The following is a 12,920-nucleotide window of genomic DNA, read 5'->3' as shown; positions in this document are numbered from 1 at the left end:
CATTTAGAATGCGTCCTGCAAACCTCTGCTTTTCTCTCTTCCTCCCTCCCCTGTACAGAGTTGCGTGATTGGTTTCCCACAGGAACAACTCACCCAGTTGCTTGTTCCAGAAGCAATCTTCATTGCTTTGGTGGTGTCATGTGACACGCGGGTACGCACTGACGTAGGTCACATGATTCCGCTGTTGCCATGGAGATTGCCATGGAACAAGGGATTGGGTGAGTTCCATAATTTGTACAGCCCTGATCTAGAGAGTAGTGGGTTGTAGATATTAGGGAAGGAAACACAGGGTTAGTGGATGAAGCAGTGAGCCTCCAGTGCTACCTATTGCAAATGGCTTGTCTGAGTAGGTGCGTTTTGAGAGAACGTTTGAGGATTAGTGATGGTCATATCTAGGAGAACTCGTGGAGAAGCATGTGATTTGTTTGATCAGCTGATAGATTTGCAAAGCTCTGATTTGCTGTGATCACATACTACTTTAGCACATGATCATGATTAGCAAATCAGAGACTCACATATCTATCACTTGACCAAACTGATCACATGCTTCTCCATGAGTTCTAGACATGACCATCACTAGTGAGGACTTGCAGGCTTGGAGCATGACAAACTGGTTGTAGGAGAGAATTCCAAAGGAAAGGTGATGTTTGTGAGAATTTCTGGATGCAGGAGTGAGAGGAGGTGACCAAGCTAGAAGACGAGGGTCTCCTGGGAGGACCCAAAGTTCCGGGTGGGATGGTATCTGGATATTAGTGAGGAAATGTTAGGCGGTGATAACTTATGAAGAGCTTATGGTACAACATTTTACTGCTTCTACTTTGTATGACAGGGTGAGGAGTTTAATTAAACTGGATCCTTTGGGTAATTGGTAACCAATGGAGAGATTGGCAGAGTGGGACTGCCAGAGTGGAAGAGAGGTGGATGAGATGGGCAGCAGAGTTCAGTAGGGAATGGAGAGGTGCCAGTCTGGTTTTTGGCAGGGTGTTACAGTAGTCAAGAAGGGATTTGATTAGAGCATGGACAAACATTTTAGTAGCCTTCTGTGACCGGAAGAGACAAATTCAGAATTCCAATTCTAGAAATGTTTTTGAGATGGAAGTAGCAGGAGGTAGTCAATGTGTGGTTGAAATGAGAACTCAGAGCCCAGAGTTAACCCAAGACAGCTAGCTTTAGGAGTTGAGGTTATTGGTGGAGCAGAGAGAGAAGGTGAAAATATCACAAATTTAATTTTTTTCATATTAGGTTTAAAGAGACTCTGTACTAAAGAAATATGCCCCTGGGGGGGTACTTACCTCGGGAGGGGGAAGCCTCTGGATCCTATGGGGTCTTCCCCTGTCCTCCTCCGTCCCGCGTTGGTCTCTCTCTGCCCCTTGGAAGGCACAGCCGACAATTTGTCAGGCTGTGCAATATTTACCTTCCCTGGCTCCGGCGGGTGGCGCTGTTGCAGCTCTCGTCTCGGAAATAGCCGATCCTGGTCGGGTTGCACCTGCGCAGTAGAGCGGACCCGACTGGGATCGGCTACTTCCGTCTATTTCTGAGACGAGAGCCGCAACTGCGCCTGCGCTGGAGCCGGGAAGGTAAATATTGACATGGCCGCCGTTTGTGGACATGTAACGAGACCACCATGACGGAGGAGGACAGGGGAAGATTCAATAGGAACCAGAGGCCTCCCCTCCCGAAGTGAGTACACCCCAGGGGAATTTTTTTTTTTTTAGTACAGATTTTCAAGATGACTTGAATGTAGTGACAGCAGATTGACAGTCAGGGAATCAAGATAACTGTGAAGAGAGGTCAGGGGCTGAGAAACAGATTTGGGTATCATCAGCATTCAGGTGATATTGAAAACCAAGAGAGCGTATTAATTGTCCCAGGCTCAGTGCGCTGTTCTCGACTTCCACTGAACCGTGACAACCAAATGGGTTTTAAATGGCCACAGCTTTATTTATTCATCATTAAATTGTACAGTAATAGTACAGTAATAAATAGGTATAAAGGGTTTGCAAGTAACTGGTAAATATGCCACACCTGCTAAAGGGCGTGTCATACTTCCTTAGGCATTACTTGTCTCTTATACCCCCTGAGCGACCTGATTTTTATAACTTTTCTGGTTGTACCTACCTACACCACGGCTTCTTCCGTGATCATTCACCATACATAACCACCTTACCTGCCACCAACTGCCCATTGACCAGCCGGATGGTTATGTGGTTATCAGACCTATATCTGTATTAGTGCACTAGTAGGGTCTGAAGCGGCACACCTTTCCGTATTGTATAAGGGTGCTGAACCTTAGATGCAAAGCAACATCAGATGATATTCCAAAAGGTCCAAGAGTAGGTTCGCACACCAGCTTCTCCAGTAAGCCGAAAAGTTGATTTATTTCAACATAATGTGTCAACACTATGGGCTGAAGGCTTGCGGAAACACAGAAGCTGCCTGAGTCCCTCCGTGCGCTGCTCTCTCTGCTGCTTCTTGGGAGGTCTGTCCCATTCACTTGCATGTATTCCGCATGCTTCTCGCTACATCCGAGGAAGCGGTAATTCCCGCCCGCATACCACTTCCTCTAATATTTATGAATTGACATTTTGTTAGTTTTTCTAGATAAATCTAGAAAAACACAGCACAAGGCGGAAAGTTATCGCTGGGGAATTGTAGCTTTTCATGCGGAAACAGCTTTCATGAATGCACACTTTGCTAAATGGTCAGGAAAGTCATCTGTTTTGAGCGGTAAACTGGCGGAAAAGTTTTATGAATAGAGGCCTATGTATGACAATTGTTTCGGGGCCACGCAGGGTCCCCTTCCTCAGTGCAGACAAAACTTATCTGAGGAAGGGGACCCTGCGTGGCCCCGAAGCAGTTATCATACATAGTGTTGACACATTATGTTGAAATAAATCAACTTTTTGGCTTACTGGAAAAGCTGGTGTGCGAACCTACTCTTGGACCTTTTGCTATATCTGTATTAGGTTGTCCAAGACCTTTAACTCAGTAGTAGCTTCAAACAAAATTTTTAGTTTGAAAGATGCTGGTGAATTCTAAGCCTCTGTCAGCATATCCTATTTGGTTGCCTAGTGCAGCCAAACAAGCAGGTAGCAGGGAGCAGATATAGTTACCTGTTCCCGGCAGCTTCTTCTCTTTCTCCACCGGCAGCTCTGAACTTCTGGCAGGTCTTCTGGGTCCCAATCACATCCGATTACATATGATCAGGATCCAGGAGACCGTGTCAGCGTTACAGCGCCACCCGCTGCTGATATGAGGGTGATGGAGGAACTCCCAGAACCTGACCGTCTACCAATCATTGCAGAGGGGGTACACAATGGCCCCCCCGTATCTGGAGAGGCTACTCCACCCCAAAGACAGACCCTGAGCTGGTACCGTTTGAGTACCCACAGCCTGGAGATAGAGACAGGGCGGCATGGACAGACATGGAAGCCCCCTCCTGCGCTGGCTCTCCCGTTGGTAGTCTCCGACCGATGGGTCGTAGACTGCTCTCTCTTCTGCTGAGGAAGGCTTTGGAAGTCTTTGGGAGCTTGAATGCTCCCGAAAACGGGGCTCTCTGTACTGCATATGCGTGAGCGCGAGAGAGAGCGTGCTTGCGCATGAGCAGTATGGAGCAGCCCGTATTTGGGAGCATTTCACCTGCTGAAGACTGACGAAGCCTCCCTCAGCAGAAGAGAGAGCAGTCTACGACATATCGGTCGGAGACTACTAACTGGGCAGAAGTGACGGGACAAGGAGAGAAATAGGAAGGCTCTACTCAGAACCTTCCCTCTCCGTAGGTAAGCATCTGGTTTTTTTTGTTTGTTTTTTTTTGGCTTCAGACTCCCTTTAAATAGTGGCATAGCTAAATCGTCAAAACTACTCTAATCCACAAGGGGAAAACAGGTTTAGGTGCAAAGTGTTTAAAATACATATGGTGGCCAAGTGGAAGTGTCTAAGTTAAAGGACTTCCAAGGCGAGGAGCACAATCTATGTTTACTCACCTGGGGCTTCCAGCCCCTAGTAGCCGCTTCAGTCCCTCGCCGCAGTCCCAGTCCTCCTCGGTGTTCCGCTGGCTGCTCGTCAGCATGTAGGCTGTTCTGTGCCTGCACAGGCACTGGTGCTCGCACGTCACGTCATCTCCCTGTGGCCGATGCGATAATGTGGGTGGCGAGGGACTGAAACGGCTGGAAGAGGCCCCAGGTGAGTAAACATAGATTGTTGTCATCGCCTCAGAAGTCCTGTAAGAGGAGACATGAGCAGTGGTGTAACTGCAGGAAGGCCCAACGTGGAGGGGTGTCCAACTCCTTCCCTCCCTCTGATAGCATCTTCCTCAACAGTGTAGAACAAATGGAAGGTCCGCAACGATGTCTCCACGAGTGAACTTTATTTAGGACATATCCTTAAACAGTGGTCGCCTCACATGACCGCCCCCCCCACACTCCCATTCCTTCAAATGGATTGTAAACCTTATAAAGGGCTGGTGCACACTAGAGCAGTTCTAATGCTTTTTTTTTTTTTTTAAACGCTTGCAGGGGGAAACCGTTTGGCTAATGAAAGTGAATAGGACGGTGCGCACCAGAGCGGCTCGTTTTTTTCCACAAATGCAAACTCAAGGGCTGCAGCATTTTTTAGATTTCAGAGGCGTTTCTCCCTCAATGATAAAGTGTAGGAAAGTGGAAAACCGCTCTGAAAAACGCTAGATCAGAGCGGTTTTCCAGGCGTTTTTGTTACAGTAGCTGTTCAGTAACAGCTTTACTGTAGCAATATCTGATATCTGCTACACAAAAACGCTCCAATAACCGCTAGGCATGTTTAAAAAACGTCTCTAAACATGCCTAGAATCGCTCTGAAATCTGCTTTAAAAACCTCTAGTATTTTGCAGATCTGCTAGAGGTTTTTGGTGTGCGCTGGGCCAAAGAGATAGGCGGTGATTATGTAGAGAAAAAATAAATAAAAAGTCAGTAATATACTCTAATATACTCAGTAATTTGTCTAAAATAAGTAAAATACTGTATATTCAGTGGCTGGATAGTGTACTGATTAAAGGCTCGGCCTGTGACACAGGAGACCTGGGTTCAAATCTCTTCCTGTTCGGTAAGCCAGCACCTATTTCGTGAGGAGACCTTGGGCAAGACTCCCTAACACTGCTAGTGCCTATAGAGCGCGCCGTAATGGCTGCAGCTCTGGTGCTTTGAGTCCGCCAGAAGAAAAGCGCAATATAAATGTTCTGTGTTTTATCATTAACAGTTGTTAACCTCCTTAGCGGTATGGACGCATTGTTACGTCCATTACCGCCGGAGGTCGCCGCTCAGGCCCTGCTGGGCCGATTTTTATCAAATAAAAAGCAGCACACGCAGCCGGCACTTTGCCAGCCGCATGTGCTACCTGATCGCCGCCGCCGCTTTGCGGCGATCCGCCGCGAGCAGCGGCGAAAGAGGGTCCCACCAGCCGCCGTGCCCTGCGCAGCCGGACCAATCAGTTCCGGCCACGTCACTCCGCTCGTCGCTATGGCGACGAGGTAAGCGAAACAAGGGAGGCTGCTCATTGCAGCCTTCCTTGTTACTTCTGGTCGCCGGAGGCGATCGGAAGTACGCTACAGGAGCGCCCTCTAGTGGGCTTTCATGCAGCCAACTTTCAGTTGGCTGCATGAAATCGTTTTTTTTTTATTTAAAAAAACCCCTCACGCAGCCGCCCTGGCGATCTTAATAGAACGCCAGGGAGGTTAATTACATATTACCCTTGTAATATGGTAGGACGTATGACTATGGTAGGAATAGACTGTAAACTCCTTTGAGGACAGTCAGCGACATGACTGTGTACTTTGTAATGCGCTGCACATGTGAGTGTTAAATAAATTAATTATAATAATAAGGCCAGAGGATAGACTGTGACTACAGCAGGGCTTAGCTTGGCAGCTCATTTAAGTACAGTCAGCAACATACATGACTATGTACTCTGTAATGTGCTGCAGACGATGCCAGTGTTATATACACACATAATGATATTGTGAGACAACAAACCGTGACTATAGTCGTGCAGTTGGTCAGGTCATGCAGTTGTTGGGCGTGTGTACGCAGCTATAGAGTACTGGTTTAATCATTTTTTTAATCAGACTTTTGCAGAAATCCAAACATGGCCACACAAAATACAATTTTTTACATTTCTTTTAAATTCAAGAATTACAATCAATTTTTCTGATGTAACATTTAAAAATCTGACCAATGTATCACACACCTGCTCGCAATTTTCTCCCAGTTACAGGGCTGGATTTAAGGCTAGGCCACATAGGCCATGGCCTAGGGCACCACAGGATAAGGGGCGGGTGGGCAGCAGGCTATACTAGGGAAGGGTCACCTGACTACCTATACTGGAGGGAGGTGGTTATCAGGCTTACTAAACAGAAGGGAGAGTGTCACCTGGCTTCTTATGCTAGAGGGAAGGGGGGGGGGGGGGAGTGGATTATCAGGGTATCTAAACTGGAGGGGGGGGGGGGTCATCAGGCTACCTAATCTACCACACACCATTCAAATTTAATAAAAAAATGATCATTAAAATGCATAAAAAATGGGAAATTTAATCAGATTTCTTGAAGAAAAAATAAAAAGCTTTACATTTTTCTATACAGCCATTTTTTTGTATGGAAAATTGGATATTTATATCGTATCGTCTGTGGCTACCTTAAAGTGGACCTGAACTCTTGCACAGGATGCAAAAAAAACAGAGCGAAGTGCACCCTGTGTGTTTTTAAAGAGAAGAGCCTGTCTACTTCCCCCTCATCAATAAGTAATTACAAATGTAATTTGATTGCTTAGCTGTGTCAGCACCGAAATTCAGCAGACACACAGCTAATTTGTAAACACAGGATGTTAACCCTTTCACTGACTGCTTCCATGAAAGCAGGAAGTAGACACACTGCAGACTTACTGCAGGAGTTCTGTAAGCTGTAACAAATGTTTTTCTTTCAAGGTAATTATGCTGTTGCTTATCTTTTAGATCACAGAGGAAGTCCTGAGTTCAGGTCTGCTTTAATGGAGGCCAAACTAGTACACTTTTCATCAGGGACTTATCAGTTGATCTATGGAACTGGCAGAGCTGGTGAGGGCTAGCTTTACTGTGGGCAACTAGGATGGGGGGAGGGGGATTTAGAGTACAGGAAAGCCCCTTGCAGTGGCAGCTCTCACCAGCTATGCCAGTTGAGAGTCACTGTATACAAAGTTAGCTAGATCAATTTTGTTGGGATCCAAACTTTGTTAATCAGATGGCAATTCTACCAGATGGATGGGCATAGTGCCTGTAGTGTTGTTACAGCGCCCGCCAACATGTGTCTGGGATTGTTGGGTTTATTATGTGAAGAATGGATGGCATGTTATAGCACATTAAAACCAGTGATGTCACTATGCAGGGGTGGCAGAGCACACCAGGAGTCCCTCATTGGTTTAGACAACCCCGACTCTTTGCCACCAATGTACATTTGCATGGCAGATGTGTCTGTCAATTACGGCTTCTTTCAGCTGTTGCATAGGCATATTCATTGCTTCCCATACGGTATGCTGTCCATCTTAACCTCTGTCATCCTTTTTTTTCTTTTGCCCTCAATTTTTCTAAGCATCAAGGATTTCTCCAATGAACTTGGTCCTCTTAACACGTACAAAGTACACGTATATTTACAAAAAAAATTGCTATCGCTCTACCTCCTTCTGATTGTGTGTTCTAACATTGTCAGTCAACAGGAATAGAGTCTGACGAAGGCTTACAAGCTGAAAACTTACTGTTCTTCTTTTAAAATAGAGTTTGTATTTTACAGAAAAGAAGTTTTGAATCAGGATAATAATCCTGTAGTCTCCACTAGCTTAACTAAGCTAAGGAATTACACACACACATTGTTTCTCTCCCTCCTGCCTCCTCCCCCCTCCCCGTGCTTGTAGAGTTGTGAGACACAGGCTTTGAGCTGGAATGATTTGTCTGTGATCTGTCGACAGAGGAGCAGCTTGCTAGCAAGTAAAAATTAAAGTACATCTGTACGTAACTTTTCTTCAACAATAATTTATGCAAAGGATGAAAGCGTTGCAGTGTACTAGAAAAGCATACGATTATAAAATCAAAGACATAAAATGAGAAAATAAAAGCCATAAAACAAACGTATTAATAGTGGAATGCGCTAACTCATCGGTTGGTATTACGCTCAGTTCCAATGTATGCAATTGCATTAGCGCACTTCAATTATAAAAGTCCCTATCACAAGACAGTCTTTGTATTGCAAAGACTGTCTTGTGATCGGGACTTTTTAGAATTGATGTGTGTTAATCCAACTGCATACATTTCTTCAATAATAGCACCATCATTTGGACAATCTGCTCTGCTCAAAAGCCTTTGAGTTCTGTTTTGTGATGTTTACATTCGGTTCAAATCATTGCAGAACTACTAAGCCTTATTTTATCACCAGAGTTAGGCAAAAAAATATCTAAAACTCGCTATACAAACATTGAGTTTCATCGCACAAATGGACCCCACCAGCCAGCTATTCGTGCCTCCTAAAAGAATGTGAAGATGGAGCCACCACTGATTATCATTGTCCGTAATCTTATTTATTATCCAGCACTGCATAATATGTTGGCACTATAATATTATCATTGCTTTATAAAGCGCCAACATATTCGGTGGCACTGTACCAAGTGAGAAACGAATATGGAACACATAATAATACAGACGATTGTGTACACTCACCTAAAGGATTATTAGGAACACCTGTTCAATTTCTCATTAATGCAACTATCTAATCAACCAATCACATGGCAGTTGCTTCAATGCATTTAGGGGTGTGGTCCTGGTCAAGACAATCTCCTGAACTCCAAACTGAATGTCAGAATGGGAAAGAAAGGCGATTTAAGCAATTTTGAGCGTGGCATGGTTGTTGGTGCCAGGTGGGCCGGTCTGAGTATTTCACAATGGTGCTCAGTTACTGGAATTTTCACGCACAACCATTTCTAGAATTTACAAAGAATGGTGTGAAAAGGGAAAAACATCCAGTATGCGGCAGTCCTGTGGGCGAAAATGCCTTGTTGATGCTAGAGGTCAGAGGAGAATGGGCCGACTGATGTAAGCTGATAGAACAGCAATGTTGACTGAAATAACCACTTGTTACAACCGAGGTATGCATCAAAGCATTTGTGAAGCCACAACATGCACAACCTTGAAGCCGATGGGCTACAACAGCAGAAGACCCCACCGGGTACCACTCATCTCCACTACATATAGGAAAAAGAGGCTACAATTTGCACAAGCTCACCAAAATTGGACAGTTGAAGACTGGAAAAATGTTGCCTGGTCTGATGAGTCAGAATTTGGCGTAAACAGAATGAGAACATGGATCCATTATGCCTTGTTACCACTGTGCAGGCTGATGGTGGTGGTGTAATGGTGTGGGGGATGTTTTCTTGGCACACTTTAGGCCCCTTAGTGCCAATTGGGCATTGTTTAAATGCCACGGGCTACCTGAGCATTGTTTCTGACCATGTCCATCCCTTTATGACCACCATGTACCCATCCTCTGATGGCTACTTCCAGCAGGATAATGCACCATGTCACAAAGCTTGAATCGTTTCAAATTGGTTTCTTTAACATGACAATGAGTTCACTGTACGGCGTAGTTTACGAGCAACCCTGCCCCACAGTCACCAGATCTCAACCCAATAGAACATCTTTGGGATGTGATGGAACGGGAGCTTCCTGCCCTGGATGTGCATCTCACAAATCTCCATCAACTGCAAGATGCTATCCTATCAATATGGGCCAACATTTCGAAAGAATGCTTTCAGCACCTTGTTGAATCGATGCCACGTAAAATTTAGGCAGTTCTGAAGGTGAAAGGGGGTCAAACACAGTATTAGTATGGTGTTCCTAATAATCCTTTAGGTGAGTGTATACCAATATACAAAATACAGGACTGGTACAAAATAAAGAATTGGTAATTATGGTGACAAAAGTAACACGATGAATAAAATATATAACAGTGACACAGCAGGGTGAGAGAGCTATATAAATATAAATCCAATAACAATAATAGACAGAAGCAGAAAGTGGAAGTATAGCAGTAACACATTGAGACCTCTCTGTAAACAATATCTTTATACATCGCATCATATACACATATACATTATTCACAGAACAGAGCTTGGAGAAAGTGCTGCAAGTCCAACAGTGAAGATTCCATTTCCTCTGTACAATGACAGGTCCTCTTTTATGCTAGGTACACACTATGAGATTTTCTGGCAGATTTACTGTCAGATCGATTATTTCCAACATGATCCGATTTGATTTCCAATATTTTTTCGATCGATTTCTGATAGAAATGAGTGGAAACCAGTAGACAATCGACCAAAATGTTGAAAATAATCGATCAGTTGTGTCTACAGGCAAGAGCCAAGTGGAATATCTAGGGCTTGATTCACAAAAGAGTGCTAACTGTTAGCACGGCCGTTTTCACGCGAATTTTCGCATTGCGCGCGATCGTGAATTTCCACGTTTGCGTGAAAATTCGCGTTTGCGCGCGAAAACGTTATCGTTTCGTGCGAAAATTCGTGAGAGCGCGCAATGTGAAAATTCGCGCGAAAACGGCCGTGCTAACAGTTAGCACTCTTTTGTGAATCAAGCCCTTAGTGTCTCATAGGGTAGAACGATTGGAGAGATAAGGATTGGCTACCTTAAAAACAGGAAGCACAGAGACAATGGGAGCCCAGTACTGCAATAGTATTTTCAGAGCATGCAGAGTACAATCTAATAAAGGAAGGTACTCACAAGATAAGGTTGCATGGAGGGTAACCAGCCAAACCAACCAAACTTGCTTTTGAAGAATAACCGTCTCCACTCGGGTACAGAGACCACCACTCTACACAAGTCGCTCACTTGGAAAAAGGCTGAACCCTATAAGCTGCCATGGGCCGACCTCTTGGGGGATGACAACACAAGGGGGGGAAGAGAAGAGGCTCCCAAAGGAAATAAAATACTTAATTATTAAAAAGTGAACTGGGAGGGGGCTTATCTCAAGGACAATACAACAAGAGATTTATTTGCACTAGGCAACGCGTTTTATGAGCATATAAAAACTGGCTTCATCAGGCCAAATATGGTCTAAAGTTGCCTGGCATTGAGTGCCTCTCATAGCCAAGCTCTAACTTTAGACCAACACTGTTATTTGGCCTAATGAAGTTAATGCTGGTAGTAAAGGGCAGTGCCAATGCCTGCAATGCATTTGCTTAGCCATCTACATAAAGCCCTATAGGATCTGGGTGTCCATAAGATAACTAGACCCCGCACCTGCCTTTAAAAAGCTCTATTTTCTATCAGTTTGTCTATAAGGAGATTGGAGACAATGATTTAGTTTAATATTCATTCCAGAGGTGTTCTGGCCCATAATGGCCTGATGTCTACAAGAGTTCCAGCATCCTGGACCCTACTACAGTATGTTCTTGTCTTATGTCCCTTTCAAGAACATTTCACAATTCCGTGGGAGTCTAGGGTATGTTCCAGAATAGAACAATGGTTGGCTGTGTTGCAGTGGTGGACAGGACATGCTTGCAGCTGTGTCGGCCATAATCTCCAGTACGATATGGAGTCCCCCGCACTGTACACCTCACAAACTCCACAGACAATCAATGAGATGTTGCAGAAGAAGGTCCAAGCTTTAAAAGTGACTGGCTATGGTCCACTGGTGGTCCAGACAAGTTCCAGCTACGTAGGTCATGTTTTTGAATACAATATAGAGTACTCCTTACTGGAAATCTCTCGAACAGTCCAGGATGTGTTCCAGAAGAATGCTAGAGCAGACATTACACCATGGATGGTAGAGAGCGCTACGTTCTCCAGTGCTTCATAGAGGACTGATTAACGACTTCATAGAGGACTGATTAACACTGGTGAGGTCTCCGCTTTGTCCCTTCTGGTGTTGGTACAGAATGGAGCGATATGAATAGTCAGCTACAGAGGCTAAAACAAGAGAGCGCCATCCGCAGGGCACATACCTGAGATGGAGGAGACATTTATGGTTATTTCACAGACATGTTCATGGGATGAAAACGATCTATTATTACAATTATACAGTTATATTTACTAGAAGGACCATATTACTTTGAGCGCCCCACCCTACTAGATCACATCTTCAAATCCTCATTGCCTAAATCATCTTTCTTATGTCAGTAGAAGTAGTATGCACATACTGATCACTGCATACACACAGCTATGCACTGCATACTCATCACTGCAGACACACAGCTATACACCACATACTCATCACTGCAGACACACAGCTATACACCGCATACTTATCACTGCAAACACACATCTATGCACTGCATACTCATCACTGCAGAAACACAGCTATGCACTGCATACTCATCACTGCAGACACACAGCTATACAACGCATACTTATCACTGCAAGCACACATCTATGCACTGCATACTCATCACTGCAGAAACACAGCTATGCACTGCATACTCATCACTGCAGACACACAGCTATACACCACATACTTATCACTGTAAACACTCAGCTATGCACTGCATACTCATCACTGCAAATGCACAGCTATACACCGCATACTCATCACTGCAGACACACAGCTATACACTGCATACTCATCACTGCAGACACACAGCTATGCACTGCATACTCATGACTGCAGACATACAACTATACACCGTATACTCATCACTGCAGACACACAGCTATGCACTGCATACTCATCACTACAGACACACAGCTATACACTGCATGCTCATCACTATAGACACACAGCTATACACTGCATACTGATCACTGCAGACACACAGCTATACACCGCATACTCATCACTGCAGACACACAGCTATACACCATATCATCACTGCAAACACACAGCTATGCACTGCATACTCATCACTGCAAACACACAGCTATACACC

General features: G+C 44.7%; 1 protein-coding gene across 2 annotated transcripts in view; it reads right to left on the bottom strand.

Moving 5' to 3' along the window:
- Positions 1–6,070: 6,070 nt before the first annotated feature.
- Positions 6,071–12,920, bottom strand: part of KREMEN2 (kringle containing transmembrane protein 2) — a 79,781-nt gene continuing 72,931 nt past the window's right edge. For both annotated transcript variants that reach the window (XM_068244094.1, XM_068244093.1), the window contains one exon: positions 6,071–11,999. In XM_068244094.1, coding sequence (XP_068100195.1) covers positions 11,849–11,999 — 151 coding nt within the window. In that variant the 3' untranslated portion in view covers positions 6,071–11,848. The remainder of the gene's footprint in view (positions 12,000–12,920) is intronic.

Source organism: Hyperolius riggenbachi, chromosome 7, assembly GCF_040937935.1.
Source record: "Hyperolius riggenbachi isolate aHypRig1 chromosome 7, aHypRig1.pri, whole genome shotgun sequence".
Taxonomy (NCBI): domain Eukaryota; kingdom Metazoa; phylum Chordata; class Amphibia; order Anura; family Hyperoliidae; genus Hyperolius; species Hyperolius riggenbachi.
This window is presented reverse-complemented; position numbering and strand designations above follow the sequence as displayed.